We start from the raw sequence: 13,506 nt of genomic DNA, 5'->3' as shown, positions 1-13,506 counted from the left end.
TAAGATACTACATACTTTATTTATACCACCAGCCAAGTTGAGAAATCCCTATGTTATTGCACCACAAACTGCAAGGTGCTGTAAAAAAAAAAAAAGCCCTTTAAAATCTGTCCCTGTGGCAAAATAAGTGAATCAGTCTGCCCTGGAAGGGGCCTCATGTTCCATCCAGTAAGTGGTGACAAGGCTAGTAGGACACCTCATGATGGATAGCACTTTTAATCACCTGCTCTCCACCACAGTTTCCAAACTGATCAGAACAGAGATCCTCAGAGATTACCTAGATATAGTCAGGCTAATATCAATGCATTTCTGAGAACTTTGGAACCAGTGCCATAGACAGGGGCTGAACTCTGTTCCATCTTGAGTTCCCCTCAGCAATAGGCAGCAGGCAGGGGTCATTATACTTATAACCCTTTGTCTTGCTAACTAAAGGTTTTCCCCAGTGAACAGTCTGGGGTAGGTGTGAGTTGACAACTTTAAAATATTACCTTGAAAAGGACTGGAAACTTCAATTTCTTATGACTAAAATACATGTTATGATATTTCCAGATGGCCAATAATAAAGCGCGATTTACATCAGGAAGGTTAATATATTAGAATTGACGCTAGCTATTTGCCAACATATGACGGTTAACATCTATAACAAATCAAATAAATAAACGGAAATTAAAAAGGCAAGAAAGCTGAGAAGAGATGAGAGAAACACCCTTCAGTCATATTATGATTGTTGAGGATGCATGGTTTATCCACCACAAGGCACTCAGCAAAGTAAAACAGAGCATTTGCAACGCCACAAGCACCTTATTGTTTACGATGTTGGAAACATCGTAAACAATAAATACATAACTACACATAATAATTTTCAAATTTGCTTATCTTTCATGTGTCTTAAAAATATAAATTCAATATATCTGATTTCTAAAATCAAATATCAGATATGGTCTAAAAAATCCTGTATTGGTCACGCTCTAATATTAACAGCATCATGCACTGACTTGAATTAGCAAACACATCTTTCTTAATTGGCAGGTTGACAGCAGTGATACAACTGAACCAATGCATAAAGTCTTTGTGCTATAAAATCAAAATCTTGAAGCAGATTAAATAACCACAGGATTTATTTTTTTTCTAAAATAAGAATGAAAGAAACACAAGTTATGAAAAGTCTTTATTCAACATAAAGCACCAATATCTATACAAAACACATGCTTTCACTTTGACCTTAGACAGTTTCTAGGGTTTCTTTCCAACATAAAACTGAATGATTTGTTTTAATGGCACTTTTACAGTGGATGGAAATTATTTTTGATGTCGCTAATGTTCTCCAGAATTCTCCAAACTTGAGAAAAAAAAAACAATGAAAAGACAACATATGAAAATAAAAAAAGAAAGAAAACAGGCAAAAAGTTAGAAGAAACAGTCATTTGACAAACAACACATGATAAATTACATTCTTAAATTTAACCATCTGATTTCTTGTTATGTGCTGTGACAGTATAAATAAATCATTGAATTTAAATTAAATACCCTTAAGAGAAAGAGCTGATAAGATGAAAAAGCTACAAGACAAACACGTTTTAAAGAATGAAAATATTGAACTAGAAAATATAAAAAATGAAGTACAGTGCATCAAAAGTTACTTTGGTGGCAACACTGGTTGTCCGAGGGACGTTAATAGAACTTTTTTTTTCCTGAATTGGTTTAAAACCTTTCAAGACAACCTGTAAACATAGAAAAAAATATGTAAGTTGCCTTTTACACTTCCATTGGAAAAGTCTTTGGACTGCCACGCTTCAGGGCAGGTGCAGGTTCCTGCAGCCAACCTCAGCCTTTACTTCCAGTCTCCTGAAGAACTACGAAAAAAAAAAGGACCTCTCTCATCCTCAACACGCCTGCACAAGTGAGGGGAAAACCCATGAGTGTTACTTTATGTATGGTTCGCATAACATAACACAGATGTGTCTTGTTGCCACCTTTCTTGAAAAAACAAAACAAAAATCTGGGTGCTGCGTGTATCATTTTAACATGACTAAATCCTTAGCACATTGCATTTGAGATGTTAGACTATTAAGGATGCTAAAAAGATTAGCAGCCCATGTTAGCATCTGTCCTGGGTTTTACAGTATTGTATATGCCAAGTTGGAAATCTTTTGGATTGCTTTACAACACAAAGGGTCGTTTCTATTCATTTCTTTGCTAAGCAGTTCACAAACTAGTTTCAGCTCCAGAGTGTAGCAACAACCTAATATTAGCTTACCTTCCCAGGAGATACCTTGCTGATGTCAGCAGTTTGTTACTGCCTCAAACCCTTTGTGTGATGCCAGTAGAGGGAAAGGTGTCAGAATTAGTAACATTCATGTTGTAAGTGTGAAAGTGGAGTCGGAAAAGAACACAAAATGCTACACGTAGAACCAAAGATGTGCAGAAAGCGACATTGTTTTTCCAAGAGGGGTGCTCAGATCTTTTTCCAGAGGTTTTAACTTCAGTGGAGGCTCGGATGGGTTTCCTTGCATGAGTGGTATTCAGGGACAGGGTGGTTTACGGGTTTTTGTGGGTCTCAATGCACAGGACAATGTACTCGTTGGAACAGCTTCGAGTCTCCTGACCCATGAGCAGACCTGAGGTCAGGCTTGATGACTGGCCCATGACGGATACATGGTCTGCTCGCCATGTCTCGCAGTGCTTGTCTGTTGCGCGGAGCCCCTGGCTGGTAGAGCCGTGCCAAACACTCTTCTGAGGCCTAATGCAAAGAGAACAGAAAATATCACTGCTGTAGACAGATGAACAGACTCCAAGAAACAAATTCAGTAAATGAAGTGTACAAACCAGAAGGGGTCAGCTAAGACATCCCGGCCATCAAAGGAGTAGATGGGTATCCTGGTATTGATCGGCCCCCCATTGCCAGTGAAAATTGAGCGCCAATTCCTAAACATCATGTCTCCCTGTGGTCAGACATAGCGGGTTCGATACATTTAAAAACATATGCTTCGGACATGATGAAATTTTGATGCTAGTGGTTGTTTGACAGTAAAAAGCAGCACTCACTCTGAGGTTGGTAACTGGCAGAGTCTGCCGGAAACCTGGATAGACAACGTGAACCAGGTCTTGTCTGTGGGATGAAATGAAGGCACGGTAGTTGGGAGCCAAGCCCATCGCCTTGGCCTGCTCGAAGCACATCCGGTCAGCCATGTCAAGCCCCATCATGTCCCCTGAGTGAGGCTGGTTCAACGCCACCAGGTTGAGCTTCAGGGAGAAGACGGAACAGATCAGTGTTAATCCAAGGTTGTTCAAGAGACAACTAAAAACAAATCTCTTCACAAGGGCTTCGATGATAATTAAGCACTCACCCTGCCTTTAACAGAGTGTATTCTTTGTATGGTGTCTCCTCTTACATGATGTGAGGCTCGAGGCTAAATGAATCATTGAAAATCAATGTTAGAGAGATGAATACTCTAACACCAAATTCCACAAAGGCATTTTTTTATATTGACAGGTTATGCAATAAGTACCTCATCTTGTGGGATAATGTTATTGGCGAGGTAGATCAGGCTGCCAAGCTGTGTGAACAAAACAGAAGTATAAAGTTAGGAAAATATATACCAAAAGTTTATGTATTTGAGTTCACGTTGCTCTTAAATCAATAATAATGATTTGATTCAGTAATATTTTCTGTTTTTTTTTCCTGTTTGCAGCTCATTAATCATTTATTAGTTTAATGGAAAAAAAAACTTGGACCTCAAAAAACTGTTTCCAGCATCTATACAAGTCCAAATATCAGACTAAAAGGATCAAGTGCGTCTTATTCTGAACTTTCTGCAGTTAAATCACATGTTCCAGTGCATTGACCTTAGCTATTTAGAGAGAGAGCGAGAAAGATGTTATTGATCCTACAAAGGTAATTATTGTCTTACAGCAGCAGGACAAAGAAATCTAAAAAAAATAAACAGTGTAGTTGAAGTGGCACAGGTGCAGAGGGAGAATCTTATAGTGTGAGTTTAGCCAAAAAGTTCACATATACAACAGTGATAAAAAAAAAACCCAAAGAAAATAACCTTCTGCTGCAAGAGCGGGTATAATACAGAAATATGTGTGTGGAAGTTTATGTCTGACAGGTGTGTTCACCTGTCACAGAAAGAAGAGTTACTGTACAGTTTCACATAGAAAGGTAGAAAGGATTTCCTGAAGCGTTATGGGAGAAGGGTTAAATCAGTATGAGTGAGAATGAGCTCTGCTGCCTCATTAGGGTGACGTTGAGCAGGTGAGATGTGTTATTCATGATCATGATGGAGAGCAGTTTGTTCTGTGACCAGTGTACTAATATGAACATGAAAGTATTTCTGTAAACCGATTTTACCAAACTGATAAAGCACCATTGTAAATTAGTACCTGGATCTCTTTCCATCCCTGGGAAACTTTAAGGAAGAGACTTCCTGTCGTTGTAACAAATGCCAGAGTGCCCTCTGCATCTTTCACTGTTTGCTGCATCATACTCTCACGAGTCGAAAATGTTTTCAGCTGAGAAGCAAATGTGGAAAAGTACAAAATGCGCAGAAAAAAATCAGTTAGGAGAATCACGGGTCTGGTGTCATATTAATATATAGCTCAGCCACAGATAAACTGACTTACAGACGCTGTGTTACTTGAAGGACTAGCAGGTCCAGGTGGTCCAGGAGGTCCAGGAGGGCCTGGGGGGCCAGCAATGGTCAGACCTGCAATAACAAAGATCTCAGTATCTTCCATGTAGAATATAGCAAGTGATTCTTTTATTTCATTAGTTACAGTAACTATACATCCTTCAGACGATTATATTTATTATATTTGCAGTTAAATGAGTTTTACCTGAACCATATCTCAAGGATGACCCAGAGGGCCCTGGAGGTCCTGGTGGCCCAGGAGGTCCAACAAGACCAGGCTTGCCATAGCCTGGTATACCAGGAGGCCCTGGCGGCCCAGGGGGGCCAGGGGGACCGACCACTGATTCTCCTTTGGGCCCCTAAAATATATAAAGGACAGAATTACTAACACTTTAAGGTTTATTCTTTCAAAAATATACCATGATGCATAAAACTTACCACGGGTCCTGATCTTCCAGGGATACCTGAAATCCCCGGGAACCCCGCCTCTCCCTTTTCCCCTTTGATTCCCTGGTCACCATTCATCACCTATTAGTGCATACACAGGCAAAACCATCACACAGTAATCAACTGCTGACTGAAAAACGATTAAGTGCCAAAAACTACAGTCCTTTAAATGTCTACTTAAAGACTTCGAAAAGTAAGTCAATCTATAAAGACTCCCATGTAAAAACACCAACTTTAGAGCAGAAATCAAGTCTGGTACAAAACATGGTTGCAGTTTACGCAGCCAACTTTCCCCAACAACTCTACATGGGCTGAAACCGTTTTCACAACTTGTTAAATTTCTATTAAAGTTTAATTCTATCTGGAGTGTGGTTGACTTCACTGACAGGCAGAAGTTGACAAACATGGCTGTAGCCACCAGCTCCCTGCTAGGCTTCAAATGCCAGAACTCCTGTTGGTATGTTTTGGAGTATTTCTTTATATGAGTATTTAAAATGATTTAAAAGGTCTGCTGAATTGTATTAACAACCTGTCCAACAAGTTTGTGGTCCAATTCAAGTGAGTGAAATTCTAGTATTGAATGTTACTAAGTACTTATTAGCAGCTGCCTTTGCTGTCATACAGTCAGCACATGTGGTTGAACGTTGTTAATAAAGTTTGCTAAAATTAACTAATAATTTGGCACTGAATTCTCTTTCTTTACATGACATAAGTCTCAAATCATTCATTGATAACTGATAACCACTTTTTTCCACTTGTAACAAGCAGTAAAGCTACAACTGGGGCAAATTTTAATTGTTAAAAATACTTTTGAGCCATTTTTGTCATTCAGTAGTTAAAAAATGTTCAAAATCCATGATAATGATTTGTGGGATTTTTTCTTTCTTTCTTTTTGTCATCCGGTATGAACTCTACATTTCCTTAGAATATTTGAATGAAGGTGCTATAAAGTATCTGCCTATATATTTCCAGCTAAACTGTCTCCAACTGGTTTACCACTAATATTTTCTTTTATGTCTTCACCCGACTTAGCTTTCAGAATATTTTAGACATATTCTTACAACCTGATCATAAATCCACAAAACAAATGGCTATATTCACCTTTTAAATACAATTTGTGGTTAAAATTCAAGCACACATTCCATAACAAAAAAAGAGAAAAGAGCAACCTTTGTTTTTCCCTTATAAAACTTACCCAGCCTCCTCTTTGATTATATGACACTAGAGGAGAAACAAAAACAAACAAACAACACTTTTATTCTTGAATCACAGCGGGTTAAAAAGCTACATAAATTACCCTTTTTAAGCCTCCTTTATATTAAGATTGATTTTTCTCTCTGATAATTCTTAATATATTTAGTGTTTTTATTTTAATACTAAGGAAGACATTTTTAACTCACTTGGTGGAGCCGGTATCCCTGGAAGTCCCCTCTCTCCCTTCTCCCCTTTTATTCCTATCTGACAGTTACCTTTGAGACAACAAAATGTACTGTAAATACGCTGCAACTTTGGGTATGTTTATTAAAAGTATTTTGAGTGTAAAGGCAGTCTTTGGCAAACTATTTCCATAATTAGTTGATGTTTAATTTACAGGAAACAGATAAGTTGACCAAACCTACCAGCTGCAATGGTTCCATTTGAATTAAGCTGAAATAACAGAAAAAATGCAGATTAACAACAGGCAGTGACACAATTCCTTGTCAGTTTACAATACATTATAGTACTGATACCCCCGTTTTGCATGTTAACACTACACTTGATCAGCAACTGCAAACACATGCAGATTTTCTACAGGTGCGACTTTATAACTACCTCCTTTTGTTTCCTGCACTTAGCCTTCATCTTTACAGACTTGAAATGCATCATGCAGGGATATTTTGGAGCAGCTGTTAAAATGTTTTGAGTGATAAAAGGTGTTACAATGAAAAACATGCGTGTTATCGGTACACAGAAGGAAAAGCAGAGGACGGTGTTAAGAGAGGAAAAAAAATGGCGTGGTAGCCCACAAAAAAAGTTTTGTACTTTTGTGCACATGAGGTTTGATCAAGATGCACTTCAGAGTCGGCTCAGCATACACTCTAAAGTCCGATGGATAATTCATTTACATGCTGACTTTTATGCAGCCTGTGTCAGAGAAAAATCAAGTATGCACTGCAGATAAGCAGACAGACTGTGCGAAATCAATATTCCACAATACAAATATAAATTTACCAGTGGGATTTTACATAAAGCTCTTTAACACAGGCTGCACTAAAGCTGTCGATTTATTATGCTTTATTAGTATACAGTGCAGCTGTACGGTCAGAAACCTACGGGTGTTTTGCAGTGTGGTCTGGGGGGTATAGGGAACACTGTCTTTAGGAAGAAAAGGAAACAGTGAGCAAATAAAACACATAATTTAAAGTGACAATTGACAAGAACTGTGTAAAAAATTAAAAGTGTTTACTCCTTTGGGGCAGTTGAATATTCCTGGGCGCCCCGGTGGGCCGGGAGGGCCGGGAGGTCCCTATGAAGAGTAAAAGAAAAAAAGACAAAACTGAAAAAACTGAAATGAAACTCTTTGCCAAACTGGCACAAGGAAATCAAAGCAACCTATGCTTCATTTGAAGATTATGATCAAAACCAGGTGCACAATATTCATACATAGAAACCGTAAAGCGTGACTCACTGGCAGGCCTCGAGAGTCCCCTTTCTCTCCTTTGGGTCCCATGAGGCCTGGGCGACCCTACAGAGACGGAGAGTTGTTATCCAAAAAGCAATTAAGTTTTTAGAAAAGAAAGTTACATAGATTTTAACTTCAACAATTCCCGCAGGGAAATTTGGGAGATGGATAGTTGGATAGTTTGCTGAACAAGTCAGTGTGTGATCAAATTTAACATAAAACCAAATCAAACAGGAGTTTCAATACATGAACTGAGAAAATTAGTTTGGAGAAAGCTAATCGTGTCAAATATGCACTGTTTTAGTTCATCTTAATCTTCTAATTTGTGAATCAATGCACAGAAATTAATTAGACAGTGTTTGGAGAGTCCATGGTGCTTACTGGTCTTCCAGGGAGCCCAAATTCTCCCTTGTGTCCCGCTGGTCCTATGGGCCCCTGTTGGGAATTAGAAAAAGTGATGCACCTGATGATCTATATCAGTGGAAATAAAACCAGCATTCATTAGCATTTACTTTAGTTTTCTGCAATCACTTACTTGAATTCCAGGGGGCCCTGGTACACCGTTCTCTCCCTGCAAACAAAGCTATATTTATGTACCATCCTGCACTCTTCATACACATACACAGAAAACTTTATCAGGGAGTTAGGTCTAAAAAGTGCAATATAACCTTGAATCCTTTGGGTCCCACTGGCCCAGGCAGGCCTGACATCATGGATCCATCTGCTGAGATGACAAATCCTGGCTCACCCTTTTCACCCTGTGTGTACACACAAGTACATTTAAAAAAAAAAAAAAAAGCAACTTCCTGATAGTTTTCATTATAGTGTCCATACAGAAAACAAATCATGTTGTATGTACATCCCACTTACTTTAAGTCCAGGCGGTCCTTGCAAACCTGGCAATCCCATGTCACCCTTTGGACCCTTTGGTCCCTGCAAATAATTATGAGATTTCACAATTGAATAATTGATAATCTATATAATGAAATAAATCAAAGAGCAACAGCAGTGGGATGGTATTCCAGTAGACTTTTTGTAACCAGAAGAGTCGCCCTCTGGTTGCTATTAGAAAGAATGCATTTGGTCTACACTCAGTGAATTTTGGTCAGGTACTCACAGCGGGTCCCTGAGCTTCAAAAACCCCTGAGAAGTTAAAGGCACCATCTGTGTCGTTCAATAAGAGCTGAAGACAGAGAAAAGGAGTTTTAACAGTAAGACAGAGAATCACTAATGTTTAAATAGTAGAGTCACCAAAAGTATCACTACTTACATCCTGAAGGTTGATGATGGTTCCTGGTGGTCCAGGTGGTCCTGGGGGCCCAGGCAAACTATGCCCATCCTGTCCTGGCTCTCCCTGGAATAAAAAAAATAATAAAATAGTTGACATTTTTACCTTTCAGCACATAGCAGTGCATGTATGCAGTATCTGTCTAGCAACTTGTTGATGGTTTCACCTTTTGTCCTTGGTCACCTTTGTCCCCCTTTGGTCCCTACAGACACAGGATTAAACATTAGCTGTAGTTCTTAGTGCCACTTAAATATGTGTCTGTTCTCTCCGACTAGTAAAAATGTAGTATGTGTAAAATCATTTAAAAAACATAAACAAAAGACACATATATAACTGTTGCATTTTGTAAGTTGGTTAACCTTACTCTCCAGTTGCTGCTGCATCTGCAATCTACTTTGCAACCCAACCCCACCCAAGCTACGGCTTTTTATGCTGTTTTTGAGTTACATCTGTTGTCACTGATGCATGCAAACTAGTGCAGACTGAAATAATTTACAGCTTGACTGAACATCATTTATTTAAGCATCAGTCTTTAAAAAAAGGGCACACTATTAAAATGTGTCAGAATTATTTAGATCACTGACCTCTGCCCCAGTCAGTCCATCTGTACCAGGAATGCCTGGGTCCCCGGGAACACCCTGCTCTCCCTGCAGAAGGAATGAAGAAAAATAAGCATCATTATGATGTAAAAAGGTGACTTGATTTCTGTCTTCTTAAAACTGAGGAATTCTTTCTGAAAAACTGATAAATAACCAAATCAATGATATTGATTATAATGTTCCAATCCAAATCCAAAAGTTGGCTGTGAACCTGTAAGATGACAGAATCTTTACTTTCTAGAGCACCATGCAGCCTAAAGCCAACATCTCCTCTCACCACAAGGCCTTTTACTTAATGGTCATTTATGGACCTAAAGCAAGCAGACTTTCAAGAAGCTTGTCTGATTTAATATCTTCAGCAGACTAACCTTTTGTCCTGGCTTTCCTGGAACACCAACAAAACCATCTTGACCCTATGAAAAGGATGAAGGAGACAAAATAAAGAAATCTAGATTTAAAAAAACAAATTGCATTTAGCAAAAACAGCAATTTATTGTATGCATCACTGAATGCCATCCAAGGCCTTAGATTTTAAATGTTCACCCATCCAACTTAACCTGAGAACATTTTTCAGGGAGAGCCATTTACATGGACCCACACACAAATATTTTACCTTGGGTCCTGGAAGTCCTGGGAGTCCTGGAGGTCCCTGTGAAAATCAAACCAAAATCAAACCTCGGGTAATAACAGCAGCCGTTCGTGAAATGCAAAAATGATAATACACTAAAATCGTGCCACATTTGTACCTGTGGACCTCTGGGTAATGTCGCTGCTGAAGCGGCCTCTAGCCCCGATCCTTCCATGTCCTAAAAAAGTGCAAAGGCATCTAGCAATGAGCCAACATGTTTGTTGGAAACGAGGGCTCACATCAAATTTATGCACAGTTAATGATCAAAACTTTTGTTATAACACACACGCTGCAGCATTCACGGACAATTCATTTGCACTGTTTCTGTGTTTACAGGGAGATTGGGTTAAACAATGCATAGTTATTATACGTTCTTTGTCATCATGCTCTAGTTCTACAAACAAATCAATACTCATATCAGCTAAAGTTGCATATTATTCTTTATGATTTTCTAATGATAAAAATGACAAAACATTAGATATATTATCCCCATACATTTAGTAGTGAAACACACTATACCTCAAAGTCTGGGATGAAGTTTCTTCCTGGAGGCCCTGGGGGGCCAGGAGGACCAGGCAGACCCCTAGGACCAGGATGCCCTTCTGGACCATCTGCTCCTGGTAGACCTGGGAATCCTGGTGGGCCCTGATCTCCCTGAAAGAGACAAAATGTTTTTTGTTTTTTTTTTTACTTTTAAAAGTAAAAAAATATTTTAGCAGGTAAGGAGTTGCTTTAACATAGCACAAGAAACCATTTGCCTCAATGCAAGCAGAAAAAGTGAGCAAAATTATGATTGCCAATATCGATAATGGTGGTTTGTCAATGTATCAAATATAATGAATAGCAAAATGAGCAGATCTTAACCTTTTGTGGGAGGTAAGTGAGCAGAGCTATGCTGTAGTATTGTGAGACGAAATGAAAAAACACAAATTGCACACATTCCTATTACTGACTCTCTCTACCGATTTACTCTTTGACAGTTTTAAAAGTAATTTAAAAAAAAGATTAAAAAACACATTTCAATCGACTTCAGCACAGATTAAATGACACGGGCAGACATCGTCTTTCAACTAACCCTAACTCACTTCTCCACAGTTCCCACCCGTGTTCTCAGCCTGTTACAATTCAAAACAAAGAAGCGTAGCCATATAAATAAGCAAAAAAAAAAACCCAAAAACTTCACTGTTAGCAACACTATTGCAGATTCAGAAGGCAGATTTATAGTATCTGTGTATTGCTAGTTTTTCCTTCCTTCCCTTCTTCCTTCTCAGATCATTCTGACAGCGTGCTTCTTCAACCTAGGAGGAGGAGACTTCAACCTAGAAATTGACAGGCTCAATCCAGCAGTGAGTCAAAGGAATTTGAAGTCCATCATTCTTAAATAATACAAGAGTGAATTTGGTCTTTACAATTCTTGGCGTACGTATCACTCTCAAGGATTACACCTTCCTTTTACCAGTAAACCACTCACAATCTCGCTTAGACTACTTTCTAGTTAGCAGCTCCATTATGAGCGATATCACAAACGATCAAATTCAGAAAAGAGTCATGCCACCAATTAGGAGCTGGAGATTTATTACATCATTACTGAAAGAACAACACTTCATGGGCTGGGCGCTCAGGTATGCACCGGCTCACTCCCGGTGGCGGCTTGTCGGGGCCTGGTGCCTGTGGCTCGGTCGTGGCCCTTCGGACGGGGTGGAGTGCCCTCGGCCTCTGGGCCTGGGGCTCGGTCCACTGTGGCACAGCTGGCTGCCGGTGGAGCTTAGGGGCACATCACTGCAACCCTCTCTGGCTTCTGCTCCGCGGCTGCTGGGTGATCCCTCATCTGGGGCTCTCCTCAGCTCTTATCGGTAGAGTGGCACAGTTGCCCCTCCGTTGGTCTTCCTTGGACTCTTGCTTTCTGGGGGTCTCTGGTCCCTGGAGGAGATCCAGGGACCAGGATGGGGCTATGGCCCACACCCTCTAGCAGATCGTTACATGAAGGAACCTTTTGAATACAAGTGTGCTCATGCTCACAGGTTTACACACAGGTGTTCACGGACACAAACGACACCTTCCTTTGCTGCTACCTCAAAGCACACTGTGCGCTGTCGATCTTACGTGCTGTGCAATAATAGTCAATATTTAGTATTTACACATAGATTACCGCAATGATGTTGTTTATTATATTGCTCTCTTTTTTGCTTGCTTTCTGTCTTTTTTTTCCCTCTCAACAGGTGATCCAGGTGATTGATATATATGTATTTTTTGCCCCCCACCTTTTTTGTTTGTTTGTTTGTTTGTTTTTGTGCCCTTTATCTCCGTCTCTCTTCCCCGCTGTTCTTCTTTCCCTCCCGCTCTTTCTTTCTCCCTTTCCTTTCCCCCAGTCATGTATGTAACAACTGAAAATAAAATAAAATAAAATAAACAATAAAAAAAAAGGTCAATCAAATGGACCAGTACGGCAAGGCGGGGCTGGTCCACTTGGTATAGTAAATCCGTTGGGCATCTTTCTTGGCCTTTATCCATCAGAATTATTGTCTAAAGAACCAAACGAGACAGGTGGCAGAAAAAAAAAGGAAAAAAAAAAGAACAAAACTTCATTAATTATTTCTAAAAGAAATGGGCAACATATTTAGATAATAATGACCTGAAAGGAATATCACCATGTTGTCCGGGGCTTGGTCTGTGACCCAGCGTTATGGGTTTATTTTGTATTTTTGATTCCTTATGTTTTATTGAAAACATGTTAAAACAGCATCTTATGCTGTTATTATTAGTCAGGATTTAGTTGAGCTGTATTCTAGTTTTTCTGTCATCTATGTCTCCTTGGTGGTGTGTCTCTTTTGTTCTCCGTGTTGTCTTTCTTGACACGTGTTCTATGGAAAGCAGGAGATGTAATAATGTAGGGCAAAATATTATCTTACTGTTCAAATAAACTACTCATTTTTCCTGATCCCTAGTAAAATCCAGATAATTATCAGAACACAATACAAAGTTTTTCATCATGTAATGAGAAAGGGTGTGGAGCGTCCAGGAGACAGAACAACTATACTGGGTGCATCTTGTCTTGGACCCAGACCAGTTAGTCTTGCCCCTTCACTTTGTCACACATCTCCAGAGGAGTCTTCATCTGCACACTCCAAAACACTCTTTGTGGTGGGGGTGGTGGGTGCTGACCCAGACTCAGTAGTGTTCCGGGGCATTGACATTGCTGACCCCAGGTCAACCTTCTTTAACATCATGGCGGATTTTGGGGAATGAGG

At 39.6% G+C, this 13,506-nt stretch overlaps 1 protein-coding gene across 3 annotated transcripts in view; it reads right to left on the bottom strand.

The window, feature by feature from the left end:
* Positions 1-1,155: 1,155 nt before the first annotated feature.
* Positions 1,156-13,506, bottom strand: part of LOC146701673 (collagen alpha-1(XV) chain-like) — a 60,281-nt gene continuing 47,930 nt past the window's right edge. For 2 of the 3 annotated variants that reach the window (XM_085467961.1, XM_085467963.1), the window contains exons 18-44: positions 10,778-10,912; positions 10,377-10,436; positions 10,244-10,279; positions 9,999-10,043; positions 9,616-9,678; positions 9,198-9,233; positions 9,014-9,097; positions 8,861-8,926; positions 8,614-8,676; positions 8,412-8,501; positions 8,279-8,314; positions 8,125-8,178; positions 7,750-7,806; positions 7,528-7,587; positions 7,395-7,436; positions 6,701-6,728; positions 6,482-6,550; positions 6,277-6,302; positions 5,073-5,162; positions 4,840-4,993; positions 4,627-4,709; positions 4,387-4,515; positions 3,510-3,557; positions 3,348-3,410; positions 3,046-3,243; positions 2,827-2,942; positions 1,156-2,740 (exon numbers count right to left, since the gene is read on the bottom strand). In XM_085467961.1, coding sequence (XP_085324087.1) covers positions 2,539-2,740; positions 2,827-2,942; positions 3,046-3,243; positions 3,348-3,410; positions 3,510-3,557; positions 4,387-4,515; positions 4,627-4,709; positions 4,840-4,993; positions 5,073-5,162; positions 6,277-6,302; positions 6,482-6,550; positions 6,701-6,728; positions 7,395-7,436; positions 7,528-7,587; positions 7,750-7,806; positions 8,125-8,178; positions 8,279-8,314; positions 8,412-8,501; positions 8,614-8,676; positions 8,861-8,926; positions 9,014-9,097; positions 9,198-9,233; positions 9,616-9,678; positions 9,999-10,043; positions 10,244-10,279; positions 10,377-10,436; positions 10,778-10,912 — 2,133 coding nt within the window. In that variant the 3' untranslated portion in view covers positions 1,156-2,538. The remainder of the gene's footprint in view (positions 2,741-2,826; positions 2,943-3,045; positions 3,244-3,347; positions 3,411-3,509; positions 3,558-4,386; positions 4,516-4,626; positions 4,710-4,839; positions 4,994-5,072; positions 5,163-6,276; positions 6,303-6,481; positions 6,551-6,700; positions 6,729-7,394; positions 7,437-7,527; positions 7,588-7,749; positions 7,807-8,124; positions 8,179-8,278; positions 8,315-8,411; positions 8,502-8,613; positions 8,677-8,860; positions 8,927-9,013; positions 9,098-9,197; positions 9,234-9,615; positions 9,679-9,998; positions 10,044-10,243; positions 10,280-10,376; positions 10,437-10,777; positions 10,913-13,506) is intronic. The other variant, XM_085467964.1, reaches the window with a different exon arrangement.

This window comes from Copadichromis virginalis, linkage group LG9 (assembly GCF_057382275.1).
Source record: "Copadichromis virginalis isolate Kocher_CV1m ecotype Utaka linkage group LG9, C_Virginalis_male_GT1.1, whole genome shotgun sequence".
Lineage (NCBI taxonomy): Eukaryota > Metazoa > Chordata > Actinopteri > Cichliformes > Cichlidae > Copadichromis > Copadichromis virginalis.
This window is presented reverse-complemented; position numbering and strand designations above follow the sequence as displayed.